Source organism: Montipora capricornis, chromosome 6 (assembly GCF_036669925.1).
Source record: "Montipora capricornis isolate CH-2021 chromosome 6, ASM3666992v2, whole genome shotgun sequence".
Taxonomy (NCBI): Eukaryota; Metazoa; Cnidaria; class Anthozoa; order Scleractinia; family Acroporidae; genus Montipora; species Montipora capricornis.
Window position 1 is genome coordinate 10,177,289 of NC_090888.1, and position 27,500 is coordinate 10,204,788.

General features: G+C 41.3%; 2 protein-coding genes across 5 annotated transcripts in view; one reads left to right on the top strand and one right to left on the bottom strand.

The window, feature by feature from the left end:
• The window catches only part of LOC138051497 (uncharacterized), a 282,752-nt gene that overhangs the window by 241,576 nt on the left and 13,676 nt on the right, over positions 1 to 27,500 (top strand). Inside the window, exons 1-4 of one of the 4 annotated variants that reach the window (XM_068897710.1) lie at positions 16,077 to 17,127; positions 19,422 to 19,493; positions 21,813 to 21,860; positions 24,180 to 24,227. The gene's annotated coding sequence lies outside the window, so the exon portion shown is untranslated. Of the gene's footprint in view, positions 1 to 16,076; positions 17,128 to 19,421; positions 19,494 to 21,812; positions 21,861 to 24,179; positions 24,228 to 27,500 lie in introns of those variants that run through there. The other 3 variants (XM_068897708.1, XM_068897709.1, XM_068897711.1) reach the window with 3 other exon arrangements.
• LOC138053210 (uncharacterized) lies at positions 6,647 to 9,631 on the bottom strand. Its single transcript, XM_068899865.1, has one exon. It carries the CDS (start codon positions 9,629 to 9,631, stop codon positions 6,647 to 6,649), a length of 2,985 nt encoding a protein of 994 aa, XP_068755966.1.

Consider the following 27,500-nt stretch of genomic DNA (forward strand, 5'->3'; position numbering starts at 1 on the left):
TGTTTGTGTGTAATGTCTTCATTAGCACTTTGTTTATATCTTGCCATATCTTGCCTCACCATTTAGATCCAAATAGCGAGATCATTGTCACTAACAATAAGAATCTCAGAGGCTATGTGAGCTTATGTGCTCGATCTTGTGCTCTGGAGTCACACAAGCTTTGAAAATTATAAGCTATGTGGTTATTATAAGCTATGTGGTTGAGTAACAGAACACAGCACATACAAATATGGCTGCTCCAAACAACAAAGAACCGCAAATAAATCATGTGACTGAAAGTATATGTCAAACCTTCCACCGAGGCTAACTGGTGATTACATAGGGGAATGAGTTCCAGTGACAGAAACGGATAAACAAATACATGTGAAAGCGTAAGTTGCTATCTCCTTAAAACAACTCAACATGGAAAAGGAGGAATCTGCAAGGTCAGTGACAAGTTAAACCTTTCATGGGGCTTCACAGTTCGGCCACTCCTGGTTCTGTACAAGCTCCTTTCTAGAGGAGTGTTAATCGACGATCGTTCTGGTGATGTAGCAACCGTCACCTTCCCACTGGGTGATACGCCCTTACTAGGAGTGGCAACTTCTGTCGCTGACGTGACACCTTCCTTATCACTCTCCATTAAAGAAGTAGACTCGGGTTGTTTGAGAAGGTGTTTCCTGTTCCTTCGCAAGGACGTTCCTGACTCAGTTTTTACAACGTATGATGGAGGAGTGGGCCATATATCAGTGACAACCGCGGGAACCCAGGATCAATTCTCCCGCATTGTGACATTTTCCTCTGGCTCTAGACCCTTAAACGGCTTCGCATGGCGATCATAATAACATTTTTGCCATTGCTGAGCAGCCACAAGCTTTTCACGTGCATTCAGTGTAACCTGTGGTCGGAGCAGTTCTGCCGTGGTTGGCAATTTGGACTTCAGACTCCGACTGTTTAGCATCCGCAAGGGCGAGAGACCAATTCCAGTTATGGGGGGTATTGCGATATTCCATCAAAGCAACATAGGGATCTTCCGCTTTCCTCAAAAGTTGCTTGATTGTACCAATTCTTCTCTCACTCATACCATTGGACTGTGGGTAACCAGGCCTGGAGGTTATCAGCTGGAACCCCCACGATGAATCAAATTGTTACAGCTCGCGGCTTGCAAACGGCATATTATCTGCCACCAATTCGTCTGGGAGTCCATGTCTGGCACAGATGGATTTTAAATTAACCACGACAGAGGAAGACGTCTTAGACGAAAGTGGGCTGATTTAAGGAAATTTGGAGTAGTAATCCACAACACACAGTACTGTAATTCTTTCCTCTAAATTCGAAAATATCTGCTCCTAGCTTTTGCTAGGGTCTTCCAGGAACTTCATGAGGAATAAGTGGCTCCTTTTGATTGTTGTTTCGCCACTCTGCGCACTTGCTGCAGCGGGTAATTGTATCCTCAATGTCTCTTGACATACCAGGCCAGTACATTACTTCACGTGCACGAACCTTGCTCTTTTCTATCCCTTGATGACTTTCGTGAAGCAAAGCCAGCATTTCCTTGCGCAAACTCTCTGGGACTATCAATTTCTCTCTCAGGAACATGAGATCCTCTTCCTCATGCACTTGGTCTCTCACATTCCAATAGGGACGAACCGCCTCAGGAACTCTTCTCCTCTCTGATGGCTACCCGGACTGTGTTAGTTGCTGCAACCCGATAAGGCAATTATCAGTAGTGGTTGCTCCTTGCATCAGGGATTAAGAAGCCACACTAATGTCCAAGTTCTTAACAAGACTGTGCACTAAAACTTCCATATCAGACTGGAGGTGTTCATTGATTGACTCGTGAGGCAGATACGCTCTGGATAAGGCATCTGGAACTGGAATTTTGGGGCAAGGACGGTATGAAAGAGAAGCATTCGCTGAAGCCTAGGGGACATTTGATTAAGATTTTTCTTTGTGACTGATTCCAGTGGCTTGGGATCTGTCACGTTCTTCACTGGCTGGCCATAGGCGTACTGATGAAACTTTTTGCAGAGAAAAACTATTGCCATCAGCTCTTTCGCGATTTGAGCATAGTTCTGCTCAGAAGGTGTTAACGAACGTAACGCGTAAGCCAGTGGCTGACCCTCTTGAAGCAACCAGGCACCCAACCCATCTTTGGAAGCATCAGTCTCAATCACAATTTTTTGGCCTACATCGAAAAGCTTCAGAACAGGTGCACAGACCAGCAGGGCTTTAATGTCTTGAAAGCCTTTCTCCTATGCAGGTATTCGTAACCACTGCCATTCAGTATCACTCTTCGGTAGGATAAGATGGGGCTGAGATACTGCTGACAGGTTGAAAACAAACTCATCGAGGTAGTTGACTAGCCCCAGAAAACGACGAAGATCCTATTTTGTCTGAGGCTGTGGGTACTTTACAATTGCCTTAACTTAATCAGGGACAGGTTTAAACCCTTCTGATGATACCACTTGACCAACATACGTTACTTCATACACCCAGAACTGGAACTTGTTGGGATTAAATCTAATACTGTTCGCACCAGCACGGTCCAAAACTTGCTTCAGAATCCCATCGTGCTCAATCTCACCCTTTCCAAAAATAATATCATCAAAAACCACATGTACACCCTCAATGTCTCCAATTAATTGATCATTACGTTTTTGGAAGAACTCTGGGGCCGAGCTAATTCCAAATGGGCACCTTAAGAAGCGATAACGCCCAAAAGGGGAATTGAAGGTGCAAAGAAATGAGTTTTCTTGATCCAATGGGATTTGCCAAAAGCCATCTTTCTCTGCGAGAATTGAAAACACTTTCTTATCGGTGAGCTTCGATGCAACTTCACGTCTAATAAATTTATTCTAGTCAAGGGAGGCCAAACATGGGCGAAGGCTTCCATCCTTTTTCTCAGCGATCACAAGGCGGCTATTCACCCAGTCTGTGAGTTGATCCACCTTAAAAATGACACCACTTTTCTCCAAACTTTCTAGAGTTTCCTTCAGTTTGCCATGCAGCTAAAGGTACTTTGCGAGGTGGGTGTACAACTGGAGTGGCATCTTGTTGTATCTCAATATGATACTCTTGCGGCATACATACGAGGCCCTCAAAGACATCTTTATAATCACATAGGATCGCCTCTCTTGAAGACAAGCTTGCAGTCAATCTTCTTTACCAGGTTGAACCTTGTACATGCTTCCAATCCAAGGACACGGACAGATTCCAAATCAACGACATAAAAATCCAGACTCAGAATTTTTTCTTCCACTGTGCAACTGAGACTGACTTTGCCAACTGGGACAACCCTATGGTTGCCATACGATGACAATACTTCATTGGTCTCCTCCAGCAATCCACGCATTGATAGATAATATTAGCTTCAGCACCAGTGTCTAACTTAAATTCGACAAGTTTTCTATCGACTTCCGCTTTGCTGTGCCAGGCCTTTCCATCCACTGTGTTAATCTTTAACTCTCCAATAAAGAGCTCAGTATCCATGCCGGCCACCACACTTGGAGCAATTAAAGTGAGTCCCATCAGGTTGTTTAGAACTTTTAGAAACTGCTAAAACTTGCTTTTTGCTTGACTGACCCCTGATTTCCTTGAGCTGACTCTCGGTAACTTTTGCCGAACGACAATGAGATAAAGCCTTCTCTAGAGTTAATTTGTCCACACCGATGCTTAGCAATTGCTTCTGCCGGAACTTCCCCATCACGAATTCCAAACACTAGACTATCCCGGACCATTGTATCAGTAGATTCAGTGTGCGCACAGTTCTTGATCATTCTCTTGAGCTCCGTGACGAATTGATCTACAGTTTCTCCCTCCTATTGACTCCGATTCCAAAAGTTAAACCGTTCAAACAAAGCATTCTTCCGAGGACTACAGTAATCATCAAATTTCGTAAGCACCAAATAAATCTTTTTCTTATCCTTCTCCTGCTTATATTCAAAGGTGTTAAACGCCTCAAGACCATCCTCCCCGATACAATGGAGCAGAATAGCAACTTGGATTTCTTCATCCTTCCGATCAGCTTTGGTCGCCTTCAAGTAGAGCTCAAGACGCTGTTTCCAACGCTTCCAATTTCACTAGTATTTCCTTCCAAACTCAACGGACTAGGGGGCTTGAATTGTTCCATTTTGACTCTTTTACCGCTGCCACCATATCACACAGCAAATGTCGTGTCTAATGTCGTGCTTAACTATTCTCTGTGCTTAATTTATGCAATAGCAGGCGGAGTTTTTAGGAGTGGTAGCTTAGCAGAGAGATAAGAACAGTAAATCAACATGCTGATATTTGTATTCAACTAACCAACAGAAAAGAGTACACTTATAGCTTGCTTGAAAAATGCGCACGGCAAACAACCAATCAAACAAACAAACCAACAAACAGAAATTAAGAGACTTTAAAACAATAACAAAAGAAGAAAACAAAGAAATTTAAATGAAGAAGAAAATAATAAAACCTACATATTACATAGCTGAAATAGCAGTACAAAAACCACTTAAAAAGCACAGTGGATTCCTGCCCAACGGTTACCCCGTTAATACGATCGATTATCTCGTCATTACCACCAATTTTTTTTTTTGTCCCGGCGAAATAATATGCCGTCATAGAAACCGTTCTTGCCGGATGAAACACATTTTCTGTGGACACGGTTTTCAGTGAGGCTTTACAAAATTTGGCAATAGTCGTTTGGGCTAGGTTTGCTTTGTTTGCATATTATATTTTGCATTAGCCATCGCCAGCCCTATCATAGTATCCTCTAGCGCGGCACAGATCGCGTGGACAATGTTTACGTCCCCATATCCATATTCATGTTCCATCCATGATTGGTTTTTGACAACTCGCTCAGTGTCGCATCAGAGGAGTTTCTTGGGGGCGTCATTCCCGTTTTCCTTTCCTACCCTATTCCCCGCGAAGATTCTGCTCGCAGGCTGACGAAATCCCCGTTAATAGACTTAATACGGCCAACGGCCATATTCTAAAATCCCAACCTGTCTAATCCTTTATAATAACATAATCTATAATCTTCGTAATTGACCGAGCTCCCCTCCGGCCATCTCTGTTACGTGTTTTTGACACGACATATATTTACAAAATCCTTTCCCAGCGTGGAATCTCAAAAAGCGCTTTAGGTATTAACTCACGATATTTTGTGTCCGTGCTGTGACAAGTAGGTCTTTAGCGTGGGATAGCACTTCTGTAAAGACCTAAGGAAACTATCTTGCTGCGGGGATTAGCAATAGAATCCGTTACAGGGAATTATCTTGAGAGACATCAGCACTCAGAACTTAGGTCCAACGAAATAGTTTTAATCCAAGCACATAACCAAAGAATGTTTTACGAGGCCCGAAAGCACAATTCTAAAGGATTACGTAAAGCTATTAAAAAGTCCTAACTAAACATTATCTCATACCTTTCAGAAGGCTCGATTGGCTATAACGAAATTCATCGTTTGCACCATTAATAACTTTCAAAACAATACAGGTAGATAACAGTTTAACAAAAGACTATCGAAGGTAGTAATCACAGTTCAACGCTTATTACAGTACAATACATACTTAACTGACCGCTCCCCATAGAGGCTTTTCAGGGCCAATGAAACACAACGAAACGACGGAACAGAACAACAACAACAACTGTTAAGAATCCCAACTGGCCGGAGGCAAACCAGTTGGCTATTTAAAAGTGCAGCTGGGAAGTTGAACTAAGGACTACCAGGAACAAATTCAACGAGTGGTCAGAGCGGGTCTTGAACCCGGGATCTCCGGATCTCAAGGCAAGCGCCCTAACCACTTGGCTTCATAGTATGTGACTTGATTAAAAATGGGAAACACCTAATCTTAACAAATATTTACGCGCCAAAAGAAGATGATCCAAATTTCTTTACTTTGGTTTTTAACCACTTGCTCGATTTCAATTGTGAAGAAATGATAATGGGAGGTGACTTCAATTTAGACCTTGACATTGAAAAAAAAAGCCGATAAATGTGATTGTTGAAATATGCCGCGATCTCTGTTAACACGGAATTGCAAACCTTTCAGGCCTTCTTCTTTTTTGTTTTAAGCGAGTTTTACAAAATATGTGAGGCAGCGAGGACCGCATTAAAAAGGAAAACATTCATCTGAAAGCCAACCGTTTTAAATTAGTGTTTTGTCTCTAGCTCCATTTCTGTCAGATTTACGTTGTTCTTCATCGAAATTTCCTCTTCTTCACATTTGTCGGGTTCTCTCTACACTTTCTTCGCTTAAATTTCTGTGTAGCAGCGGAACTGCTACACTGGGACTTTACGATGTACCATATAACATACGACAACAACTCAGTTTACTTGAAAATCCACAGAGATTCGTTTACACGCAGTCTTGATACAATGATACGATGGAATGGCGGTAACGAAAAATCTGTGTCCTAATATCCTTACGACGCCTTATAGAAACCTTAATCCGTAAACAGTGGAGTCCTTGGTACCGTACACTGAGAGAGAACCTTAACTTAATTATCTTACTAAACCTTCAGCGGAAAAAACAATTCACCACAGTGTCAACTCGCGTGGTCATCCGGGACCCGGCAAGGTCCAGACCACCGCAACACAATAAAACGTCACGCAAAAAAGAAATGTCACGCACGATTCTGCTGCAACATTCCCGGCCCCTAAACGTCTGAGGGGCGTTTACTTCTCTTGATCTCCTTCCTGTTCCTCCTTGGGCAAAATTAGGACAAGCTTGTTGACTGGTCTTCTCAGTGTAGTTTCTCGCGTTTTGACGACAGCAGACCTGACAAAGCCTTGTGAATCCGGCTCCACTCGCACAACAAGGGCCAACGACCAGGCATTACGCGGAACATTCTCTTCTCGGATTATCACGACATCCCCTTCAACCAGGTTTCGCTGAGGATGTTGCCATTTGTGCCTTTCCTGCATCACAACGAGGTACTCCTTCTTCCACCGAGACCAAAATAGATTTGCAAAATACTGTACCCTTCGCCACCGCCGACGCATATACACATCACAGCTCTGAAACTTGCCTGGTGGTGGTAATATCACAGTTGACTTGGTTGTCAAGATGTGGTTGGGAGTAAGCGGCTCAAGGTCGTTAGGCTCGCCAGAGACTGTCGTCAGGGGTATTGAATTAATAATTGCCTCCACTTCACACATTAGGGTCCGAAATGATTCCTCATCTAAGCAATGACCATATTCTTCCATTAATCCAGCGAGAACTTTCCTTGTGGTCTTGATCTGTCGCTCCCAAACGCAACCCATGTGGCTGGCGGCGGGTGGGTTGAAGATCCAATCAATGTTTTCCTTCTTGAGTTTGGCGTGTATCTCTTCATGATCCATTTCTTCTATGGCCTGGAGCAGCTCGTTTCGTGCGCCAACAAAGTTTGTACCGTTATCACTCCTTATTTCTCTGACAGGACAACGGCGGGCGATGACGCGCCGGAGTGCTTGAATAAATGAACTTGACTCAGGGGAACTTGCAACCTCAATATGGACTGCTCGGCTAACCAAACACGTGAAAAGAGCGCCGTATCTCTTCATTTCCTTGCGCCCCTCCTTGATAATGAAGGGCCCAAAGTAGTCAACACCAGTGTAAGTAAATGGTGGTGCTGGGGAGATTCGATTCTTGGGTAGGTCTGTCATCTTCTGTACACCTGGACTGCTGTAATTGCGACGGCAGAAGACACACTTTGATATCACCTGGCGCACTGCCGTATTCACTTTGATGATCCAATACTTCTCGCGTAGGCTTGAAATAACATGACCGCGCCCAGCGTGACCCAACCGTTTATGAGCATGACGGATGAGTAGCGTAGTGACATGACTTTTCTGTGGCAAAATCACTGGATGCTTCGTTTCGTGTAGCAAACCTGCACGCCTGAGTCTACCTCCAACTCTGAGGATACCGTTTTCTAAGAAGGGGTCAAGGCGCTGGATAGGACTGTTATTCTTCATACTTGCTTTCTTCCGTTTTTGCAGCTTCTCCTTGTCTAGGCCATTCTCATTTTCCAACTCTTGGAGGGCGTAGATTTCCTTACCAAATGCTAAGTCCTGGACAAATTTTAGGATAGCGAACTCAGCGTCTACCAGGTCTTGCACGGTAAGAGGTGAGCAAGGCTCTTCAATGTCCTTATGCTTAGCTGTTTTGGTTATTGAAGGCTTCCTTCGGTCTGCGAGGTTTTTGTCGTCTCTTGACATTTCTTCCTTGACATTCATACGTTCCTTACATCTGATTTGCAATATCTTCTTTACTCGCAGGAACACAGCTACAGCTGTCCTTAACCGATGCCAATCAGACAAGTGGTATATCAGTTTGCTTGCAGCACTAGCTGACTGATTGACAATCACTACATTGCTTGAGGCCACGGTTGTCCCCTTTACTTCTGGGTCATCAGCTGGGACCTGGTTCACCATACGCGGTTGTCGAGGCCACTCACTCTCTGGTTTCCACAAAAAGGCTGGGCCTTGCAACCAACGCTTCCCTTCAATGAGAGCAAGTCCATTCAGTCCCCTGGAAGCATCATCTGCCGGGTTTTCCTTTGTGTCTATGTACTTCCACTGATTTAAACGTGAGCAGTCGCGAATAAGCTGCACCCGATTTGCAACAAACACATGAAAGCGTTGCTGTTCATTGGCAATATAGCGCAACACAGTGGTGGAGTCCGTATGGTACACTAAATCAGGATTGCCGTCGACTTCTCTCTTCAACAATTCTCCAAGTCGAATTGAGACTGTGGCAGCCGTTAACTCTAAACGTGGAATCGTGACAGACTTGATGGGAGCAAGTCGTGCTTTGCCCATAAGGAAAGAACGGTAAATGCGATTGTTGTTATCGCGCAGTCGCAAGTAAGCAACAGAGCCATATCCAACAGAACTAGCATCGGAAAAAAGATGTATCTGCTGGGACACCACGGTTCCAAACTCTGCTAGCTTGACACACCTATTAACCTTGAACTGTTCCAAAAGTGGTAGCTCACTTAACCATTTGTCCCATCTAACTTGGTATTGCTCAGGAACAGTGTCATCCCATCCCATGTCTTCGCGACAGAGGTCCTGGAGTATCTTGTTCGCTGGAAGCGTAAATGGCGCGGCAAAGCCCAGTGGATCATAAATTGAGGAGACTACTGACAATATTCCTCTTCTTGTTGGTGGCTTGTCATTAAGAACTATACGAAACTCGAAGGCATCAGATTCCACACACCATTGTACCCCGAGGGCACGTTCAACAGGCAAACGATCGCTGCCGAGGTCAAGGTCTCTGGCTTCTTTAGAACGTTTCTCGGGCGGAATAGATTCCAAGACAGCACGGCTGTTGCTTATAAACTTAGTCAAGTTAAACCCTCCGTGTGCACATGCTTCACTAAGACCTTGGATCAATTCAATGGCAACTTGTTCATCTTTGACGGAACGAAGGCAATCGTCCACGTAGAAGTTTCGTCGGATGGTTTCAGCTACAAGTGATCCACTTTGGGATTCGGTGTCATTAGCCGTCTGCCTCAAGGCAAAGTTACAACAGCTTGGAGAAGAGGCTGCCCCAAAAAGATGTACCGTCATCTGATATTCTTGGATAGCCGATTCCAAATTTCCATCAGGCCACCAGAGGAATCTGAGGAAATCACAATGCTCATCAGGGTGGAACATGGCCTCTATATCTGCCATAAACGCAACACGATCTTGCCGGAAGCGTGTGAGAACCCCGACCAAGGAATTACTTTACGCTACAGTCAAAGACTACACGTATTTTGTGGGGCTTTTTAGGATGGTAAATTCCGTGGTGTGGTAGGTACCATGCCTTCCCGGGTTCAACTTCTAGACGGTCTTCCGGCACCTTTCTTGCATGTCCTCTTGATATCATCTCGTTTGCAAAACTTACATAATCGTTCCTGTAATTCTCATCACGCAGCATCTTCTTTCTCTGCCACATCGCTCGTTTCAATGCTTGATCGCGATTGTTTGGCATCGTCGTTTGAGAATTTCTAAATGGCAATGGTATTACGTAATGACCATTATGATGTTGGATGCTTTGCTCTATCCCAGTAATGAACTTTTTGTCCTCCCGGGAATAACTGTTTTCGTCCGGACCAGACTTGCGGTCGTTAAAATCTAACTGGAACATTTGCTGAATGGCTTGGGGCGATATCATCTCCTTGACCGACTCTGCCTCTCGAACTGTGATTCTATGGCAAATAACATTACTGGGGCATGGAGTGTCTCTTACATGCAGCGGTCCAGTCAGAGTCCAGCCATGACGCAATCGCATTGCATAAGGCCCTTCGTCACCTCTTGGCACTACTTCTAAAGGTTCCAGTGCCGCAGGACAATTGCTACCAATCAGCAAGCCAATCTCTAAGTTCGGAATAAACTTGTGCATCCTTTCAGCGACACTTCGTAGGTGTTCCCACTGCTTCACCAATTCAGGGGTTGGGATTTGCTGTTCGGCTACAGGTATTTCCATTCTTGTGTAGGAGCGAGATAATTCAACTGGGTTTCTATCCTCCATGTCCGTCACAACCAAACTGTCTACAACAGTGGTGGTCACAAGGCTTTGGCCATGCATGGTGCCAAGCTGTAATTCCGTCCTTTCGCCCTTAACGCCAAGCTGTTCTTTAAGGTTCTCTGTTAAGAAACAGCCACCGCTGCCGTTATCATAGAAGGCATAAGTTGTAATGGTTTCAGTATTACCTTTCCTCTTCACACGTACTGGCAAGATTGCGTGTAAAATGACTGATTCATTCGCTTTAGCAGCATGGCATGAAGCGTTCTGAGGGTTAGTGCAGGCATTGTTTACTGCCTTGTCATTCTCCTGCTTAGCAGGGCTGGTATTGTCCTTTTGTGGCAGCTGGAAGCCATCGATGTGAAGGGCAGAAGGATGCAGCCTGCCACAATGTTTGCACTTTCGTTTGTTCGAACAGTTCCTTGAGAGGTGATTTGTTCCATAACATCCAAAGCACATACTCTTTTCTCTCAAGAATGCTCTCTTAAGCTCCGGTGTTTTCCTATTAAATAGTTCGCAATCATCCAGATCATGAGCACGACTGCAAAGGTGACAGGATGGGCTACCACGGTCATTAGTGGGCCCGGCCCCATCTGCGACTGGGGGCTTAACGGTTCCAGCTGGATTTGTTGCAAAACTGCTTTCCTTGTATTTCCAAGGGTTTTCCGGTTTCCTTGGCGGCATCTTAGCCCTACTGGGCAGCTCCCTTCCTTTATTCAATGCTTCCTTCACTTTGAGAGGTTTAACATCTTCCTTTCTCTTGTTCAAGGCCTCCCTTCCAAACACTGGATCATTGGCTGACTCCGATGCAGACTCAACAAATTCAGCAAGGTCGGCAAAACACGTTGCACCGTTCACCCTCTTCTTCTTCTTAAAGACCTGATCCCTCCATTTGGCTTGCAGGTTAGCAGGGAGTTTGGAGACTACAGCTTGCATGTTTGGTGCGTGATCGAGGACACGCATATACGAAATACTCTTCATGGCTATTGTGCATTTTGTCAAGAATATCGACAGCCGTTTCAGACCTTGGTTGTCATCAAATCTAATTGGAGACCATTGCAGGATCTTGTTAAGGTAAGCAGTAGAGATCTTGTATGGGTCCCCATATTCTTTCTGTAGTAGACGTCTGGCTTCCAGGTAACCTTCATCAGGACTCATAAGTAAACATCCTTGAATAAGATCTGCAGGTTCACCCTCGAGATGCTGATTCAGGTAGTACAAAAGGTCAGCATTCGACGTCGCCTTGGAGTGAATACGAGCATCAAAGGCCATAATGAATGTGTTATACTCAATAGGATCTCCCTTGAACTTAGTTATGGTTGGCTGAGGCAATGTCATTGCAGCGGTCAACTGCTGGTGAGTTGCAATAATGGTTTCATTTTGTCTCTGTTGTAACTCTATTACACTCTGAAAGGTGCGCTCCACCAGCTGAGGTGACTGAATTTCAGAAATTCCGTGTGCAATTTCTTTGGAGTTTTTTGAACCATGACCATTATATGGTGTAGACGAAGAACCATCTGCAAATGTGGTAGGAATAAACTCTGCAGCCTTAGGATTAGATGTGGTAGTCTTGACAATGGAATCTGTAGCCGCACTGATTCTTGGGCCTTGCGGACAGACTTAGCCTGTGTCTCCGTTGTAACTGGGGTTTGAGTAGTAGGAACGAATACTTCGGGCTTTAAAGTAACTTCGTTGGGTAATGATGCCGCTATAGATGGTATCACAATCGGGGAAAAGGATGCAACAGCAGATGGTGGACTTGAACCACATGGCAGCGGGGGGTTATGCTCTCTGTCCAATTCCTCCAATGCTTTCCCCCTCGCTTCAGCTTTTACTATCTCAAGTTCTAACTCCAAATCCTCCTCTGCGGCTCTCAGGGCCTGTTTCTGTTTAAGCATTGATCTTTCAGCCTTCAGCTCTGCCAGACGAACTCTTTCCCTTTCTCTAGCAGACAAACGGGAGCTTGTTTTTGATGACCGTCTGGATCCCTTACTGCTAGCCCTTTCTAGCTGGTCAGTTAGGTGACTTTCGGCTTGTGATATCCACGCATATACTGGATGCAGGTACGCCATAATACCCTTGATTTTCTCATCATAATGAGCGTACTCTCGCTCTTTGGTTTCATCATCAGTTAGCTCCTTATAGTAGGCATGAAAGGTTTCTTTATGGGTGTAAATTGTTGGAGTTCAGTCCTTTTCCTTGACACAGCTCGGAGAGCGTTTATACGCTGTTGCTTAAGCCAATTAATTCGTTCTTCAAGGCCCTTTTCCGATGGATTTCGTTGCCGTGGGCCCAGTGAATCCCATGGTTGGGTAGCATCTTTTACATCGCTCGAAGTTTTTTCCACAGTCTCACTTTCACCATTCTTTTCTTCGAATTGCAGCACATTTGATTCGCCTGGAACATTAAAGTTCTCCGCGAGCTCCTGGTGACTAGATTCTGCCATACATGTGATGGATTAATTTGCCGTTCTCTCGACGATTTCACAAGCAAATTTCCACAATTAATACGACGAAAACCCGAAGAATTAGGGATTAACACAATACATTCCAACAACAATTTCCTTGGTAGATCGTGGAACTTCAGTATAAAGATTTTTCGTTACGAAATGTAGCAGCGGAACTGCTACACTGGGACTTTACGATGTACCATATAACATACGACAACAACTCAGTTTACTTGAAAATCCACAGAGATTCGTTTACACGCAGTCTTGATACAATGATACGATGGAATGGCGGTAACGAAAAATCTGTGTCCTAATATCCTTACGACGCCTTATAGAAACCTTAATCCGTAAACAGTGGAGTCCTTGGTACCGTACACTGAGAGAGAACCTTAACTAATTATCTTACTAAACCTTCAGCGGAAAAAACAATTCACCACAGTGTCAACTCGCGTGGTCATCCGGGACCCGGCAAGGTCCAGACCACCGCAACACAATAAAACGTCACGCAAAAAAGAAATGTCACGCACGATTCTGCTGCAACATTCTGACAGTTCGTCGCGTCTTCTCTCGTGCCCTTTTCTGATCTTTAATTAATCTTTATCCCGTTTAGGGTTTGGATGAATACTGCACTTAAGCTAGTGAACAAGGGCGTATTGCCGATCGAAAATATATACATACTGTAACAATTTAGCCAGTGAACAACGGCGTATTTCCGATCGAAAACATATACTCTGACATACTGTAACAATTTAAGCCAGTGAACAACGTCGTGCCGTAATTTGGATCCCAAAAATTACATACTGTGACATTTTAAGCCAGTAAACAACGGCGTATTTCCGAAAAAAAAAAAACACACTTTAACATTTTAAACCAGTGAACAACGGCGTATTTCTGATCAAAAATATATACATACTGTAATATTTTAAGCCAATGAACAACGGCGTAATTTGGATCCCAACTTTTACGTACTGTGACATTTTAAGCCAGTAAACAACGACGTATTTCCGACCAAAAAAATATACATACTGTAAGCCAGTATCTAATGGCTTAATTTGTGGTCGGTATATAATATACTGTAACATTTTAAGCCAGTATTCAACGGTGTATTTAGAGTTACAGTCGTTCAGTCGGTATATAGTTTGTTATACAGACCATAGTTAGTGGATGAAAATGTTACAGTATATATACTGTGTTATTAACATAGTGTTATTACATGTAGTGCCATATAATTTCAAAGAACTAAAGTTTCAAAATCGCCCATAAGCTAGTCTATTTGTTTTTTAACAGCTCGTACAAGATGTCATACCGAACTGGTTAACTGACGCGGTTCTCGTTGTAAAGAACCTTCTTCCGTAATTCGCTTCTCCGCTCTTTCTTCCTCTGGCCTCTCTTTTGCCGCTTCAGCTTCGAGGAGGCTTTTGTCAGCCGCTTGCTGATACTCCACAAAGGACTCAAACACTAAATCAAACTTTGCAAATACATCAGAAGCGGTTTTCCTCTTTTTATTTGCCTTTGAGACGGCCGACTGACGGGATACCGGCTTCTTTGTTTCATCGGCTTCCCTTGCAACTGAAGGAACACCATAACAACCGCCAAAACTTCAATCGGTTGCACAAACATTACAGCCAAGAGAAAAATAAAAGATGTTAAAGACTTATGGTATAGTTATCTCAATATTACACTGTAATACGGATACACCTGTCTTGTATCTGCTTGTACGCGGATGATATCAAGAACTCTCCAATAAGGTATTCAAAAATACTGATTAAACAAAACTTTCACAGAAGACGTCAGATTCGTCAGACGTTGCTGTTGGACACGGTTCTATTGTCTGGCCCTCCAATCGCAGAGCATTTTATAACTCTTACCTGTCACCGCTGCCACACAATTGAGAGGTTTGTCAAGGTTTTCTGACTTTTCTTTGCTGCTGCCAGCATAGTTACTAACTATGCTGCCAGGGATGTTTACGTTCGGCTCAACGTTTTCTGTTCTTGCTTTTTCTTCATCATCGTCGCCATCTATGGAAATTGTTGCGGACTTTATAATTACCTTTGGTTTGGTACATGGCTTGTCCGACAAAAGCTCGTCCACTTCGTCGAAGAAACACGGCTTCTTCTTTGGTGTGGCATTTCCCGTCTTGGCGCATTCGTCTTTGTAGCATCTATAGGCGCTTACCAGAGTGTGAATTCGTGTCTTGAAGCTGCCGTCGACTCTGTCTTCATGGCCTTCAGCGCGAAGATCTATATGCCGCAATTTCTAGCCATAATATAAGCTTTTTTCGTGTACATGATTTTAGCTGGAGCTGGATATTCTCCGGGACCAACCGACAGTCTCAAATAGTACAGTACGAAAGACAACCCGAACAAAGTCAATTTCATGGCGATATCAGGCCGGGTATCAGGCACCAGAGTTATACGGATATTATTGCTATATTTCGATTAACTTCAAAATCATCACTGATCAGGAAAATCAAGGTTTACAGAGAGCGTGATTTAAATACAAGAGACTTATTTAAATAATAATAGTTCGCGGCTAGCTTTTAAGCCAGAGTTAATTGTAGACTGCTTAGTTTTTATATAGAAAGCTTCTTTAAATAGAAGAATATTCCAGTTGTTGTCCATATCAATTATGCTGGTATTGTCCCTGACTGTATTCAAGTAGAATTCTCGTTTTATACCAACACAAATGACAAAACTCCGCTATTAAGTAAATCTAATCTTGTTTATCAATTTACTTGCCCTTGCTGTAATTCTAGTTACATAGGAAAAACTGAGCGCACCTTGTACGAACGCACAATGGAACATGCCCGAGACAAGGACAGTGCTATTTGTTACCATCTAGATAATTGTGAAAAATACCAACACCTTTTGTCACCTTCTAATTTCCCTTGTAATAATTCCATCCTTGGTAACACTAATTCTACTTGAATACAGTCAGGGACGATACCAGCATAATTGATATGGACAACAACTGGAATATTCTTCTATTTAAAGAAGCTTTCTATATTAAAACTAAGCAGTCTGCAATTAACTCTTGCTTAAAAGCTAGCCGCGAACTGTTATTATTTAAATAAGTCTCCTGTATTTAAATCACGCGCTATGTAAACCTTGATTTGCCGGATGATGATTTTGAAGTAAATCGAAATATAGCAATAACATCCGTATAACTCTGGTGAATATCGTCATGAAATTGACTTTGTTCGGGTTATCTTTCGTACTGTACTGGATATTCTCGTCCCCCCACTTTTCAGGTAACAGGCGGGTTTCTTTGTGCTCCCAAGCTTTTCCGCGAGTTTTTGGTTTCTGCCGTCATTTTGAATGTGTTTTATTAAACACGATTGTTAAACTACCTCGCGAGGTAGTTTTGTTAGATTCCATGTTGCCGTGCGTCTCTTCAGTAAATTACAGATGACGTCAAAATCTGATAAGAACAAACAAGTGGCACACGAGGCGATAGCCGAGTGTGTCACCGATGTTCTTACCATATTTCACGTCTTCTGTGAAGCAGGCGCGTTTTTGAGACGAGGACGGCAACCGGAAGAGAGCATTTAGCGTGCTAGGACAGTGGTGTCTCCCAGATTTTTGTACTAATTATCTCTAATGGGGAAAAGATACTCAGCAATGTAAATGTGGTGGTGTAAAGACAAGTTAAAAGTGAAAACAGCTCACTTCCGGTTGCCGTTCCCGTGCTTAAGCTCCCTATATATACTAGTTATAGCTGTCGCTAAAGTGCCAACGAGCCAAGCTTGCGTGATCTGGCGGCTGCAAACATCACGCGGCGTACTCGTGCTTAACTCTCATTGGTTATCGCTACGGTCAACATTTCATCGCTTTGGTCTACATTACAGCTTTTGGTCTACATTACACTCAAATTTGAAGCGCTTCTGAGATTTCGTCCGCCTAAAAATCTTCTCGCGGCTCTATAAGCTGCCGCCTCGCCAGGCCTTCTGTCTTCAGAAGGCCTGACTCGTTGGCAATTACTGAACAGGCGGTTCAAACGGTTTTACCCGTGCTTTGTTAAACACGCCCGCAGTGTGAACGGCCAGTCTTATTAAATCTGTTTATCAAAACAAGTTTAAAACATGTTCTTCAGAGATAGTAATATAAGAATTACAAATCAGAATTAATATATACTTTGAAAGAATCTCGTTTTCCATACCAACAGTAAACGACTTGGATCAGAGATATCGGAGGCATCCAGCGAATTCTAAAGGTTAGTAGACTAAAACGACACTTCACAATGTTGCGATTGATGACTATCTGTTAATTTAAATAGGTACATTTTAGGAGTCTTAGACGTCTTCACTCTATATTGTTAATTCCGTTTACCACAGTAGGTGCAGGTATTGTCATTAGAAGGTAGAACTCATTTATAGCTATCTTCTATTTTAGAGTTATTTTAAAAAGACTGAGGGCATGTCTCTAATTTCTAGAAATCTATAGCTAAAAGGTTCAAGAACCTCTAAAATCAGTACGCGATGTAGAATGCTAGAACGGAAGAGGGGTTCTAAAATCTCTAAAAGTTCTAAAGTTCTAGAATATTTATGGTCCATGTTGCGAGTCTAGGATTTCTAAAGCTCTAGAATATGCAAGGTCTTTTGGGGGTTATAAAATCACTAAAATCTTTAAAGTTCTAGAATATTAAACGATCCCTTTGGGGCTTCTAAAATCTCTAAACGTTCTACAGTTCTAGAATATCTATGGTCCATGTTGTGAGTCTAAGATTTCTAAAGCTCTAGAATATGTAAGGTCTTTTGGAGTTCTAAAATCTCAAAATCTCTAAAGTTCTAGAATATCAAACGATCTCTAGCTCTTCTAACTAGAACAGTTCTAGAATGCTATAGAAGTTTTTAATGTCAAGACCTGCACCTTTATGCAATTTCTCGAACCCTCGGTTTCTTGTACCTCCCGATAACTCGAATCAGTTGTCGTTTCCCTTGGATTTGCTTCACTCCAATACTCTAATGTTACCCTCGACAACTCGAAACTCCCTCAAACTCGAACTAATTCCCTAAATTTCCGTGGGAAAAATCAACCCTCGAATTTTGAAAATTTACAAGACTCTGAGTGACGATTTCAGTTACATTCTGCGCCTTGAGGCAAATAAACACTTCGGGACAAGTTTTTTCTTGCTATGAATATGACTTCCTCCATGTGACTAATACTTCCTGTGACTAATCTGTCATCAGTTGCTAGAAATACAATGTCGCTATTGCAGAGTCAAATGCATCGATAATCTACGCCGAAGTACCCAAAACTGCGACATCACTTTCACAAGTTAACAAGTTATCACACGTTGATTTTCTAATAAGGAACGTTTTCCCGGAAGGTGAAAATTAATTGAAACGCTGTATAACGTGTGTACCGAACTACAGCCCATGTTCTATTGTAATTTGTGTTACTTTTTTTACTACAATTCGTTTTGTTTGTAAATGGAGATCTCTTCAGTTTATACAACAAAGTGGACGTACTTCTATGAAAATATGCATAAATGTCTCTACTAAAGCAATACCTCAGCATTTAGTGTAATCTGACGCCACCTTCGATTTCTCGAACTCCCGATTTCTCGAACCAATTTTCGTTTCCCTTAGTGGTTCGAGAAATCGGGACTCTACTGTAATTAAGTAATGAGGTGATTAGAGAAATTCGTTCTAGCAAAAGGGAAGAAGTACCTTTTAAGGGTTAAAATCTGTGGTTTGGTAAAGTGAAATGTGTTATTAAAAAATCTGAAATGATTAGTTTTAGAGTTATCTCAGTACCTTTCAGGTTATAAGCCGGAAAAAATATGAGAAAGTAGTTTTGTTAAATTGGTACCTTTTGGGATGAAAGTGAATTTCAGCCAGACCCACAAAGGGATATTTATATTAATTTTCGGTAACTTTTAGGGATTTCTTTCAAATTTTCCAGGATATGACCGCCATCAATTTTATATTTGGGTCCTTCCTTTCAGGCGCAGGCTAAAAAGAGGTCTGTTGAAATCTTTGCGAAAATAAAGTGTAAACACGATTGTTAAACTACCTCGCGAGGTAGTTTTGTTAAACTTAACAAATAGATTCCATGTTGCCGTCCGTCTCACGAGTGTGATAGCCGAGGGTGTCACTGATGTTCTTACCACATTTCACGTCTTCTGTGAAGCCCCCGCGTTTTTGAGACGAGGGACGGCAACCGGAAGAGAGAATTTAGCGTTCTAGGACAGTGGTGTCTCCCAGATTTTTATACTAATCATCTCTAATGGAGAAAAGATACTCAGCAATGTAACTGTGGTGGTGTGAGGACAAGTTGAAAGGGAAAACAGCTCACTTCCGGTTGCCGTTCGCGTCTCAAAAACGCGCGTGCTTAAATTACTGAACAGGCGGTTCAAACGGTTTTACACGTGCTTTTTTAAACGCGCCCGCAGTTTGAACGGCCAGTCTTATTAAATCTGTTTATCAAAGCAAGTTTTAAAACATGTTCTTCAGAGATAATAATATAAGAATAACAAATCAGAATTAATATATACTTTGAAAGAATCTCGTTTTTCCATACCAACAGTAAACGACTTGGATCAGAGATATCGGAGGCATCTAGCGAATTCTAAAGGTTAGTAGACTAAAACGACACTTCACAATGTTGCGATTGATGACTATCTGTTAATTTAAATTGGTACATTTTAGGAGTCTTAGACGTCTTCACTCTATATTCTTAATTCCGTTTACTACAGTAGGTGCAGGTATTGTCATTAGAACATAGAACGCATTTATAGCTATCTTCTATTTTAGAGTTATTTTAAAAAGACTGAGGGCATGTCTCTAAACTCTAGAAATCTATAGCTAAAAGGTTCAAGAACCTCTAAAATCAGTACGCGATGTAGAATGCTAGAACGGAAGAGGGGCTCTAAAATCTCTAAAAGTTCTAAAGTTCTAGAATATTTATGGTCCATGTTGCGAGTCTAAGATTTCTAAAGCTCTAGAATATGCAAGGTCTTTTGGGGGTTATAAAATCACTAAAATCTTTAAAGTTCTAGAATATCAAACGATCCCTTTGGGGCTTCTAAAATCTCTAAACGTTCTACAGTTAAAGAAGATCCATGGTCCATGTTGTGAGTCTAAGATTTCTAAAGCTCTAGAATATGTAAGGTCTTTTGGAGTTCTAAAATCTCAAAATCTCTAAAGTTCTAGAATATCAAACGATCTCTAGCTCTTCTAACTAGAACAGTTCTAGAATGCTATAGAAGTTTTTAATGTCAAGACCTGCACCTTTATGCAATTTCTCGAAGCCTCGGTTTCTTGTACCTCCCGATGACTCGAATCAGTTGTCGTTTCCCTTGGATTTGCCTCACTCCAATACTCTAATGTTACCCTCGACAACTCGAAACTCCCTCAAACTCGAACTAATTCCCTAAATTTCCGTGGGAAAAATCAACCCTCGAATTTTGAAAATTTACAAGACTCTGAGTGACGATTTCAGTTACATTCTGCGCCTTGAGGCAAATAAACACTTCGGGACAAGTTTTTCCTTCCTATGAATAAGACTTCCTGCATGTGACTAATACTTCCTGTGACTAATCTGTCATCATTTGCTAGAAATACAATGTCGCTATTGCAGAGTCAAATGCATCGATAATCTACGCCGAAGTACCCAAAACTGCGACATCACTTTCACAAGTTAACAAGTTATCACACGTTGATTTTCTAATAAGGAACGTTTTCCCGGAAGGTGAAAATTAATTGAAACGCTGTATAACGTGTGTACCGAACTACAGCCCATGTTCTATTGCAATTTGTGTTACTTTTTTTACTACAATACGTTTTGTTTGTAAATGAAGATCTCTTTAGTTTATACAACAACGTGGACGTACTTCTATGAAAATATGCATAAATGCCTCTACTAAAGCAATACCTCAGCATTTAGTGTAATCTGACGCCACCTTCGATTTCTCGAACTCCCGATTTCTCGAACCAATTTTCGTTTCCCTTAGTGGTTCGAGAAATCGGGACTCTACTGTAATGAAGTAATGAGGTGATTAGAGAAATTCGTTCTAGCAAAAGGGAAGAAGTACCTTTTAAGGGTTAAAATCTGTGGTTTGGTAAAGTGAAATGTGTTATTAAAAAATCTGAAATGATTAGTTTTAGAGTTATCTCAGTACCTTTCAGGTTATAAGCCGGAAAAAATATGAGAAAGTAGTTTTGTTAAATTGGTACCTTTTGGGATGAAAGTGAATTTCAGCCAGACCCACAAAGGGATATTTATATTAATTTTCGGTAACTTTTAGGGATTTCTTTCAAATTTGCCAGGATATGACCGCCATCAATTTTATATTTGGGTCCTTCCTTTCAGGCGCTGGCTAAAAAGAGGTCTGTTGAAATCTTTGCGAAAATGAAAGTGTAAACACGATTGTTAAACTACCTCGCGAGGTAGTTTTGTTAAACTTAACAAATAGATTCCATGTTGCCGTCCGTCTCACGAGTGTGATAGCCGAGGGTGTCACTGATGTTCTTACCACATTTCACGTCTTCTGTGAAGCCCCCGCGTTTTTGAGACGAGGGACGGCAACCGGAAGAGAGAATTTAGCGTTCTAGGACAGTGGTGTCTCCCAGATTTTTATACTAATTATCTGTAATGGGGAAAAGATACTCAGCAATGTAAATGTGGTGGTGTGAGGACAAGTTGAAAGGGAAAACAGCTCACTTCCGGTTGCCGTTCGCGTCTCAAAAACGCGCGTGCTTAAATTACTGAACAGGCGGTTCAAACGGTTTTACACCTGCTTTTTTAAACGCGCCCGCAGTTTGAACGGCCAGTCTTATTAAATCTGTTTATCAAAACAAGTTTTAAAACATGTTCTTCAGAGATAATAATATAAGAATTACAAATCAGAATTAATATATACTTGGAAAGAATCTCGTTTTTCCATACCAACAGTAAACGACTTGGATCAGAGATATCGGAGGCATCTAGCGAATTCTAAAGGTTAGTAGACTAAAACGACACTTCACAATGTTGCGATTGATGACTATCTGTTAATTTAAATTGGTACATTTTAGGAGTCTTAGACGTCTTCACTCTATATTCTTAATTCCGTTTACTACAGTAGGTGCAGGTATTGTCATTAGAAGATAGAACGCATTTATAGCTATCTTCTATTTTAGAGTTATTTTAAAAAGACTGACGGCATGTCTCTAAACTCTAGAAATCTATAGCTAAAAGGTTCAAGAACCTCTAAAATCAGTACGCGATGTAGAATGCTAGAACGGAAGAGGGGCTCTAAAATCTCTAAAAGTTCTAAAGTTCTAGAATATTTATGGTCCATGTTGCGAGTCTAAGATTTCTAAAGCTCTAGAATATGCAAGGTCTTTTGGGGGTTATAAAATCACTAAAATCTTTAAAGTTCTAGAATATCAAACGATCCCTTTGGGGCTTCTAAAATCTCTAAACGTTCTACAGTTAAAGAAGATCCATGGTCCATGTTGTGAGTCTAAGATTTCTAAAGCTCTAGAATATGTAAGGTCTTTTGGAGTTCTAAAATCTCAAAATCTCTAAAGTTCTAGAATATCAAACGATCTCTAGCTCTTCTAACTAGAACAGTTCTAGAATGCTATAGAAGTTTTTAATGTCAAGACCTGCACCTTTATGCAATTTCTCGAACCCTCGGTTTCTTGTACCTCCCGATAACTCGAATCAGTTGTCGTTTCCCTTGGATTTGCTTCACTCCAATACTCTAATGTTACCCTCGACAACTCGAAACTCCCTCAAACTCGAACTAATTCCCTAAATTTCCGTGGGAAAAATCAACCCTCGAATTTTGAAAATTTACAGGACTCTGAGTGACGATTTCAGTTACATTCTGCGCCTTGAGGAAAATAAACACTTCGGGACAAGTTTTTTCTTGCTATGAATATGACTTCCTCCATGTGACTAATACTTCCTGTGACTAATCTGTCATCAGTTGCTAGAAATACAATGTCGCTATTGCAGAGTCAAATGCATCGATAATCTGCGCCGAAGTACCCAAAACTGCGACATCACTTTCACAAGTTAACAAGTTATCACACGTTGATTTTCTCATAAGGAACGTTTTCCCGGAAGGTGAAAATTAATTGAAACGCTGTATAACGTGTGTACCGAACTACAGCCCATGTTCTATTGCAATTTGTGTTACTTTTTTTACTACAATTCGTTTTGTTTGTAAATGAAGATCTCTTTAGTTTATACAACAACGTGGACGTACTTCTATGAAAATATGCATAAATGCCTCTACTAAAACAATACCTCAGCATTTAGTGTAATCTGACGCCACCTTCGATTTCTCGAACTCCCGATTTCGCGAACCAATTTTCGTTTCCCTTAGTGGTTCGAGAAATCGGGACTCTACTGTAATTAAGTAATGAGGTGATTAGAGAAATTCGTTCTAGCAAAAGGGAAGAAGTACCTTTTAAGGGTTAAAATCTGTGGTTTGGTAAAGTGAAATGTGTTATTAAAAAATCTGAAATGATTAGTTTTAGAGTTATCTCAGTACCTTTCAGGTTATAAGCCGGAAAAAATATGAGAAAGTAGTTTTGTTAAATTGGTACCTTTTGGGATGAAAGTGAATTTGAGCCAGACCCACAAAGGGGATATTTATATTAATTTTCGGTAACTTTTAGGGATTTCTTTCAAATTTTCCAGGATATGACCGCCATCAATTTTATATTTGGGTCCTTCCTTTCAGGCGCTGGCTAAAAAGAGGTCTGTTGAAATATTTGCGAAAATGAAAGTGTAAACACGATTGTTAAACTACCTCGCGAGGTAGTTTTGTTAAACTTAACAAATAGATTCCATGTTGCCGTCCGTCTCACGAGTGTGATAGCCGAGGGTGTCACTGATGTTCTTACCACATTTCACGTCTTCTGTGAAGCACGCGCGTTTTTGAGACGCGGACGGCAACCGGAAGAGAGAATTTAGCGTTCTAGGACAGTGGTGTCTCCCAGATTTTTATACTAATTATCTGTAATGGGGAAAAGATACTCAGCAATGTAAATGTGGTGGTGTGAGGACAAGTTGAAAGGGAAAACAGCTCACTTCCGGTTGCCGTTCGCGTCTCAAAAACGCGCGTGCTTAAATTACTGAACAGGCGGTTCAAACGGTTTTACACGTGCTTTTTTAAACGCGCCCGCAGTTTGAACGGCCAGTCTTATTAAATCTGTTTATCAAAACATGTTTTAAAACATGTTCTTCAGAGATAGTAATATAAGAATAACAAATCAGAATTAATATATACTTTGAAAGAATCTCGTTTTTCCATACCAACAGTAAACGACTTGGATCAGAGATATCGGAGGCATCTAGCGAATTCTAAAGGTTAGTAGACTAAAACGACACTTCACAATGTTGCGATTGATGACTATCTGTTAATTTAAATTGGTACATTTTAGGAGTCTTAGACGTCTTCACTCTATATTCTTAATTCCGTTTACTACAGTAGGTGCAGGTATTGTCATTAGAACATAGAACGCATTTATAGCTATCTTCTATTTTAGAGTTATTTTAAAAAGACTGACGGCATGTCTCTAAACTCTAGAAATCTATAGCTAAAAGGTTCAAGAACCTCTAAAATCAGTACGCGATGTAGAATGCTAGAACGGAAGAGGGGCTCTAAAATCTCTAAAAGTTCTAAAGTTCTAGAATATTTATGGTCCATGTTGCGAGTCTAAGATTTCTAAAGCTCTAGAATATGCAAGGTCTTTTGGGGGTTATAAAATCACTAAAATCTTTAAAGTTCTAGAATATCAAACGATCCCTTTGGGGCTTCTAAAATCTCTAAACGTTCTACAGTTCTAGAATATCCATGGTCCATATTGTGAGTCTAAGATTTCTAAAGCTCTAGAATATGTAAGGTCTTTTGGAGTTCTAAAATCTCAAAATCTCTAAAGTTCTAGAATATCAAACGATCTCTAGCTCTTCTAACTAGAACAGTTCTAGAATGCTATAGAAGTTTCTAATGTCAAGACCTGCACCTGTACAGCCTTTATGCAATTTCTCGAACCCTCGGTTTCTTGTACCTCCCGATAACTCGAATCAGTTGTCGTTTCCCTTGGATTTGCTTCACTCCAATACTCTAATGTTACCCTCGACAACTCGAAACTCCCTCAAACTCGAACTAATTCCCTAAATTTCCGTGGGAAAAATCAACCCTCAATACCTCGAATTTTGAAAATTTACAAGACTCTGAGTGACGATTTCAGTTACATTCTGCGCCTTGAGGAAAATAAACACTTCGGGACAAGTTTTTTCTTGCTATGAATATGACTTCCTCCATGTGACTAATACTTCCTGTGACTAATCTGTCATCAGTTGCTAGAAATACAATGTCGCTATTGCAGAGTCAAATGCATCGATAATCTGCGCCGAAGTACCCAAAACTGCGACATCACTTTCACAAGTTAACAAGTTATCACACGTTGATTTTCTCATAAGGAACGTTTTCCCGGAAGGTGAAAATTATTTGAACCGCTGTATAACGTGTGTACCGAACTACAGCCCCTGTTCTATTGCAATTTCTTTTACTCTTTTTTACTACAATACGTTTTGTTTGTAAATGAAGATCTCTTTAGTTTATACAACAACGTGGACGTACTTCTATGAAAATATGCATAAATGCCTCTACTAAAACAATACCTCAGCATTTAGTGTAATCTGACGCCACCTTCGATTTCTCGAACTCCCGATTTCTCGAACCAATTTTCGTTTCCCTTAGTGGTTCGAGAAATCGGGACTCTACTGTAATTAAGTAATGAGGTGATTAGAGAAATTCGTTCTAGCAAAAGGGAAGAAGTACCTTTTAAGGGTTAAAATCTGTGGTTTGGTAAAGTGAAATGTGTTATTAAAAAATCTGAAATGATTAGTTTTAGAGTTATCTCAGTACCTTTCAGGTTATAAGCCGGAAAAAATATGAGAAAGTAGTTTTGTTAAATTGGTACCTTTTGGGATGAAAGTGAATTTCAGCCAGACCCACAAAGGGATATTTATATTAATTTTCGGTACCTTTTAGAGATTTCTTTCAAATTTGCCAGGATATGACCGCAGTCAGTTTTATATTTGGGTCCTTCCTTTCAGGCGCTGGCTAAAAAGAGGTCTGTTGAAATCTTTGCGAAAATGAAAGTGTGAAAAGTGGGATGATTATAAGGGTAGCAATGATTCTCAAGCAGTGACAACAGAAACTTTCTTTCTTTTCGAAAACATTTTGTTACTTAAGGTAATTCCTTTGAAATTCTTCTACTATCAAACTTTTTTGGAAACTTGGCATAATTAACATTCATGATATGAACATTAAAAAACTGCAATAAAAAAATGGGGTCACCGTGCTTGTTTACGCGTCAGCAGGCTCTTAAAATGGGGTATTTTTACTGTTTGCGCGTTAAAAATTCGAATCACCTCATACAGAATTAAGTCTTCGTTACTTGAAAGATACAAAATTTTATTTTGAAAATAAAGCTTCTTTTATTCACATAGGCAGTATTGCTTCATGTACGCCGTTTTTGATTGCTTGGTTGTGGAAATAGTGCACTCTTTTGGACAATTCCGTGGTTAGCTTGAAGTCCTCGCCTTGGCCAAACTACACCCAGTACGGAACTGTTTTCAAAAAAAAATCATGTTCTACTATCAAACTTTTTTTCTTCGTCAAATATGTTCTTTACTAGATTGTTCTCAGCAAATACCTGGAAAAAAATTCGGGGGTCACCGTGCTCGTTTGAGAGAAAAAGAGCATTTATTTCGCTATCGCGCTTAGTTTGAGGGAAATCTCTTACGTTTTGTACGCGCACGTGCTCATGAGCGCGCGCTAATGACGCGAAAATCGTGCGCAGTAGGGATGCGCAATGCAATACCAAGGAATTACCTTAATCGGGTCTCCAGCGACACAACCTACCTCGTTCCCAGGGTCTTCCCGGCTTTCAGTATGGCGGCGGGTCGGGAGAAGACCCGAATACCTTAGACAGAATGATGACCAGAACCAAGGTTGCTGACCAGCGGTTTTCGTTACGATGGTTCCTAGGTACTCCATGCATCCCCGATTATAGTGTATTTAAATTATAATGTATTCCCACGCGTATTGCTGGGGGTGCTCAGTCTCGCGGGCTCAGAAAACCTGGTTGTGGTCATTCGGCGGGAAAAAAACCGAAACTTCTCCACTCCCCCCACCCACTCGGAAGTTATGTTGCTCGCACCAGTTCGCGGTCGCTTTTAAAAACAAAGATGGCGGCAATGACGGCAGTTTGTGCTCGATCCCGACGATCAAATCATAGATGCCAAGTCTCCAGCTTTCGGCTGGAGACTCCAGCTTTCACACTCAATCTCCAGCTCTCCAGCCAAGCAAGCAAAATCTCCAGCTGAGCTTGGGTTAACAAATATAAAATTATTGTTCCACAAACGTAAAACTGTTCATGATCTGCGAAATCGTGAAATTGGCGAGAAATCAGCGGCAAATTGACGAGAAATCAAGAAATTCTAGACGCCAGAGCCCTTTTCTTCTCACTGTTCGTGTTTGTTTGCCCGAAGTGACATGGTAAAATGTGTCATTAAATAAACTCAGAATGCAGGAAAAGTGATCTAGGAGAACTCAGATTTAAAAATTTT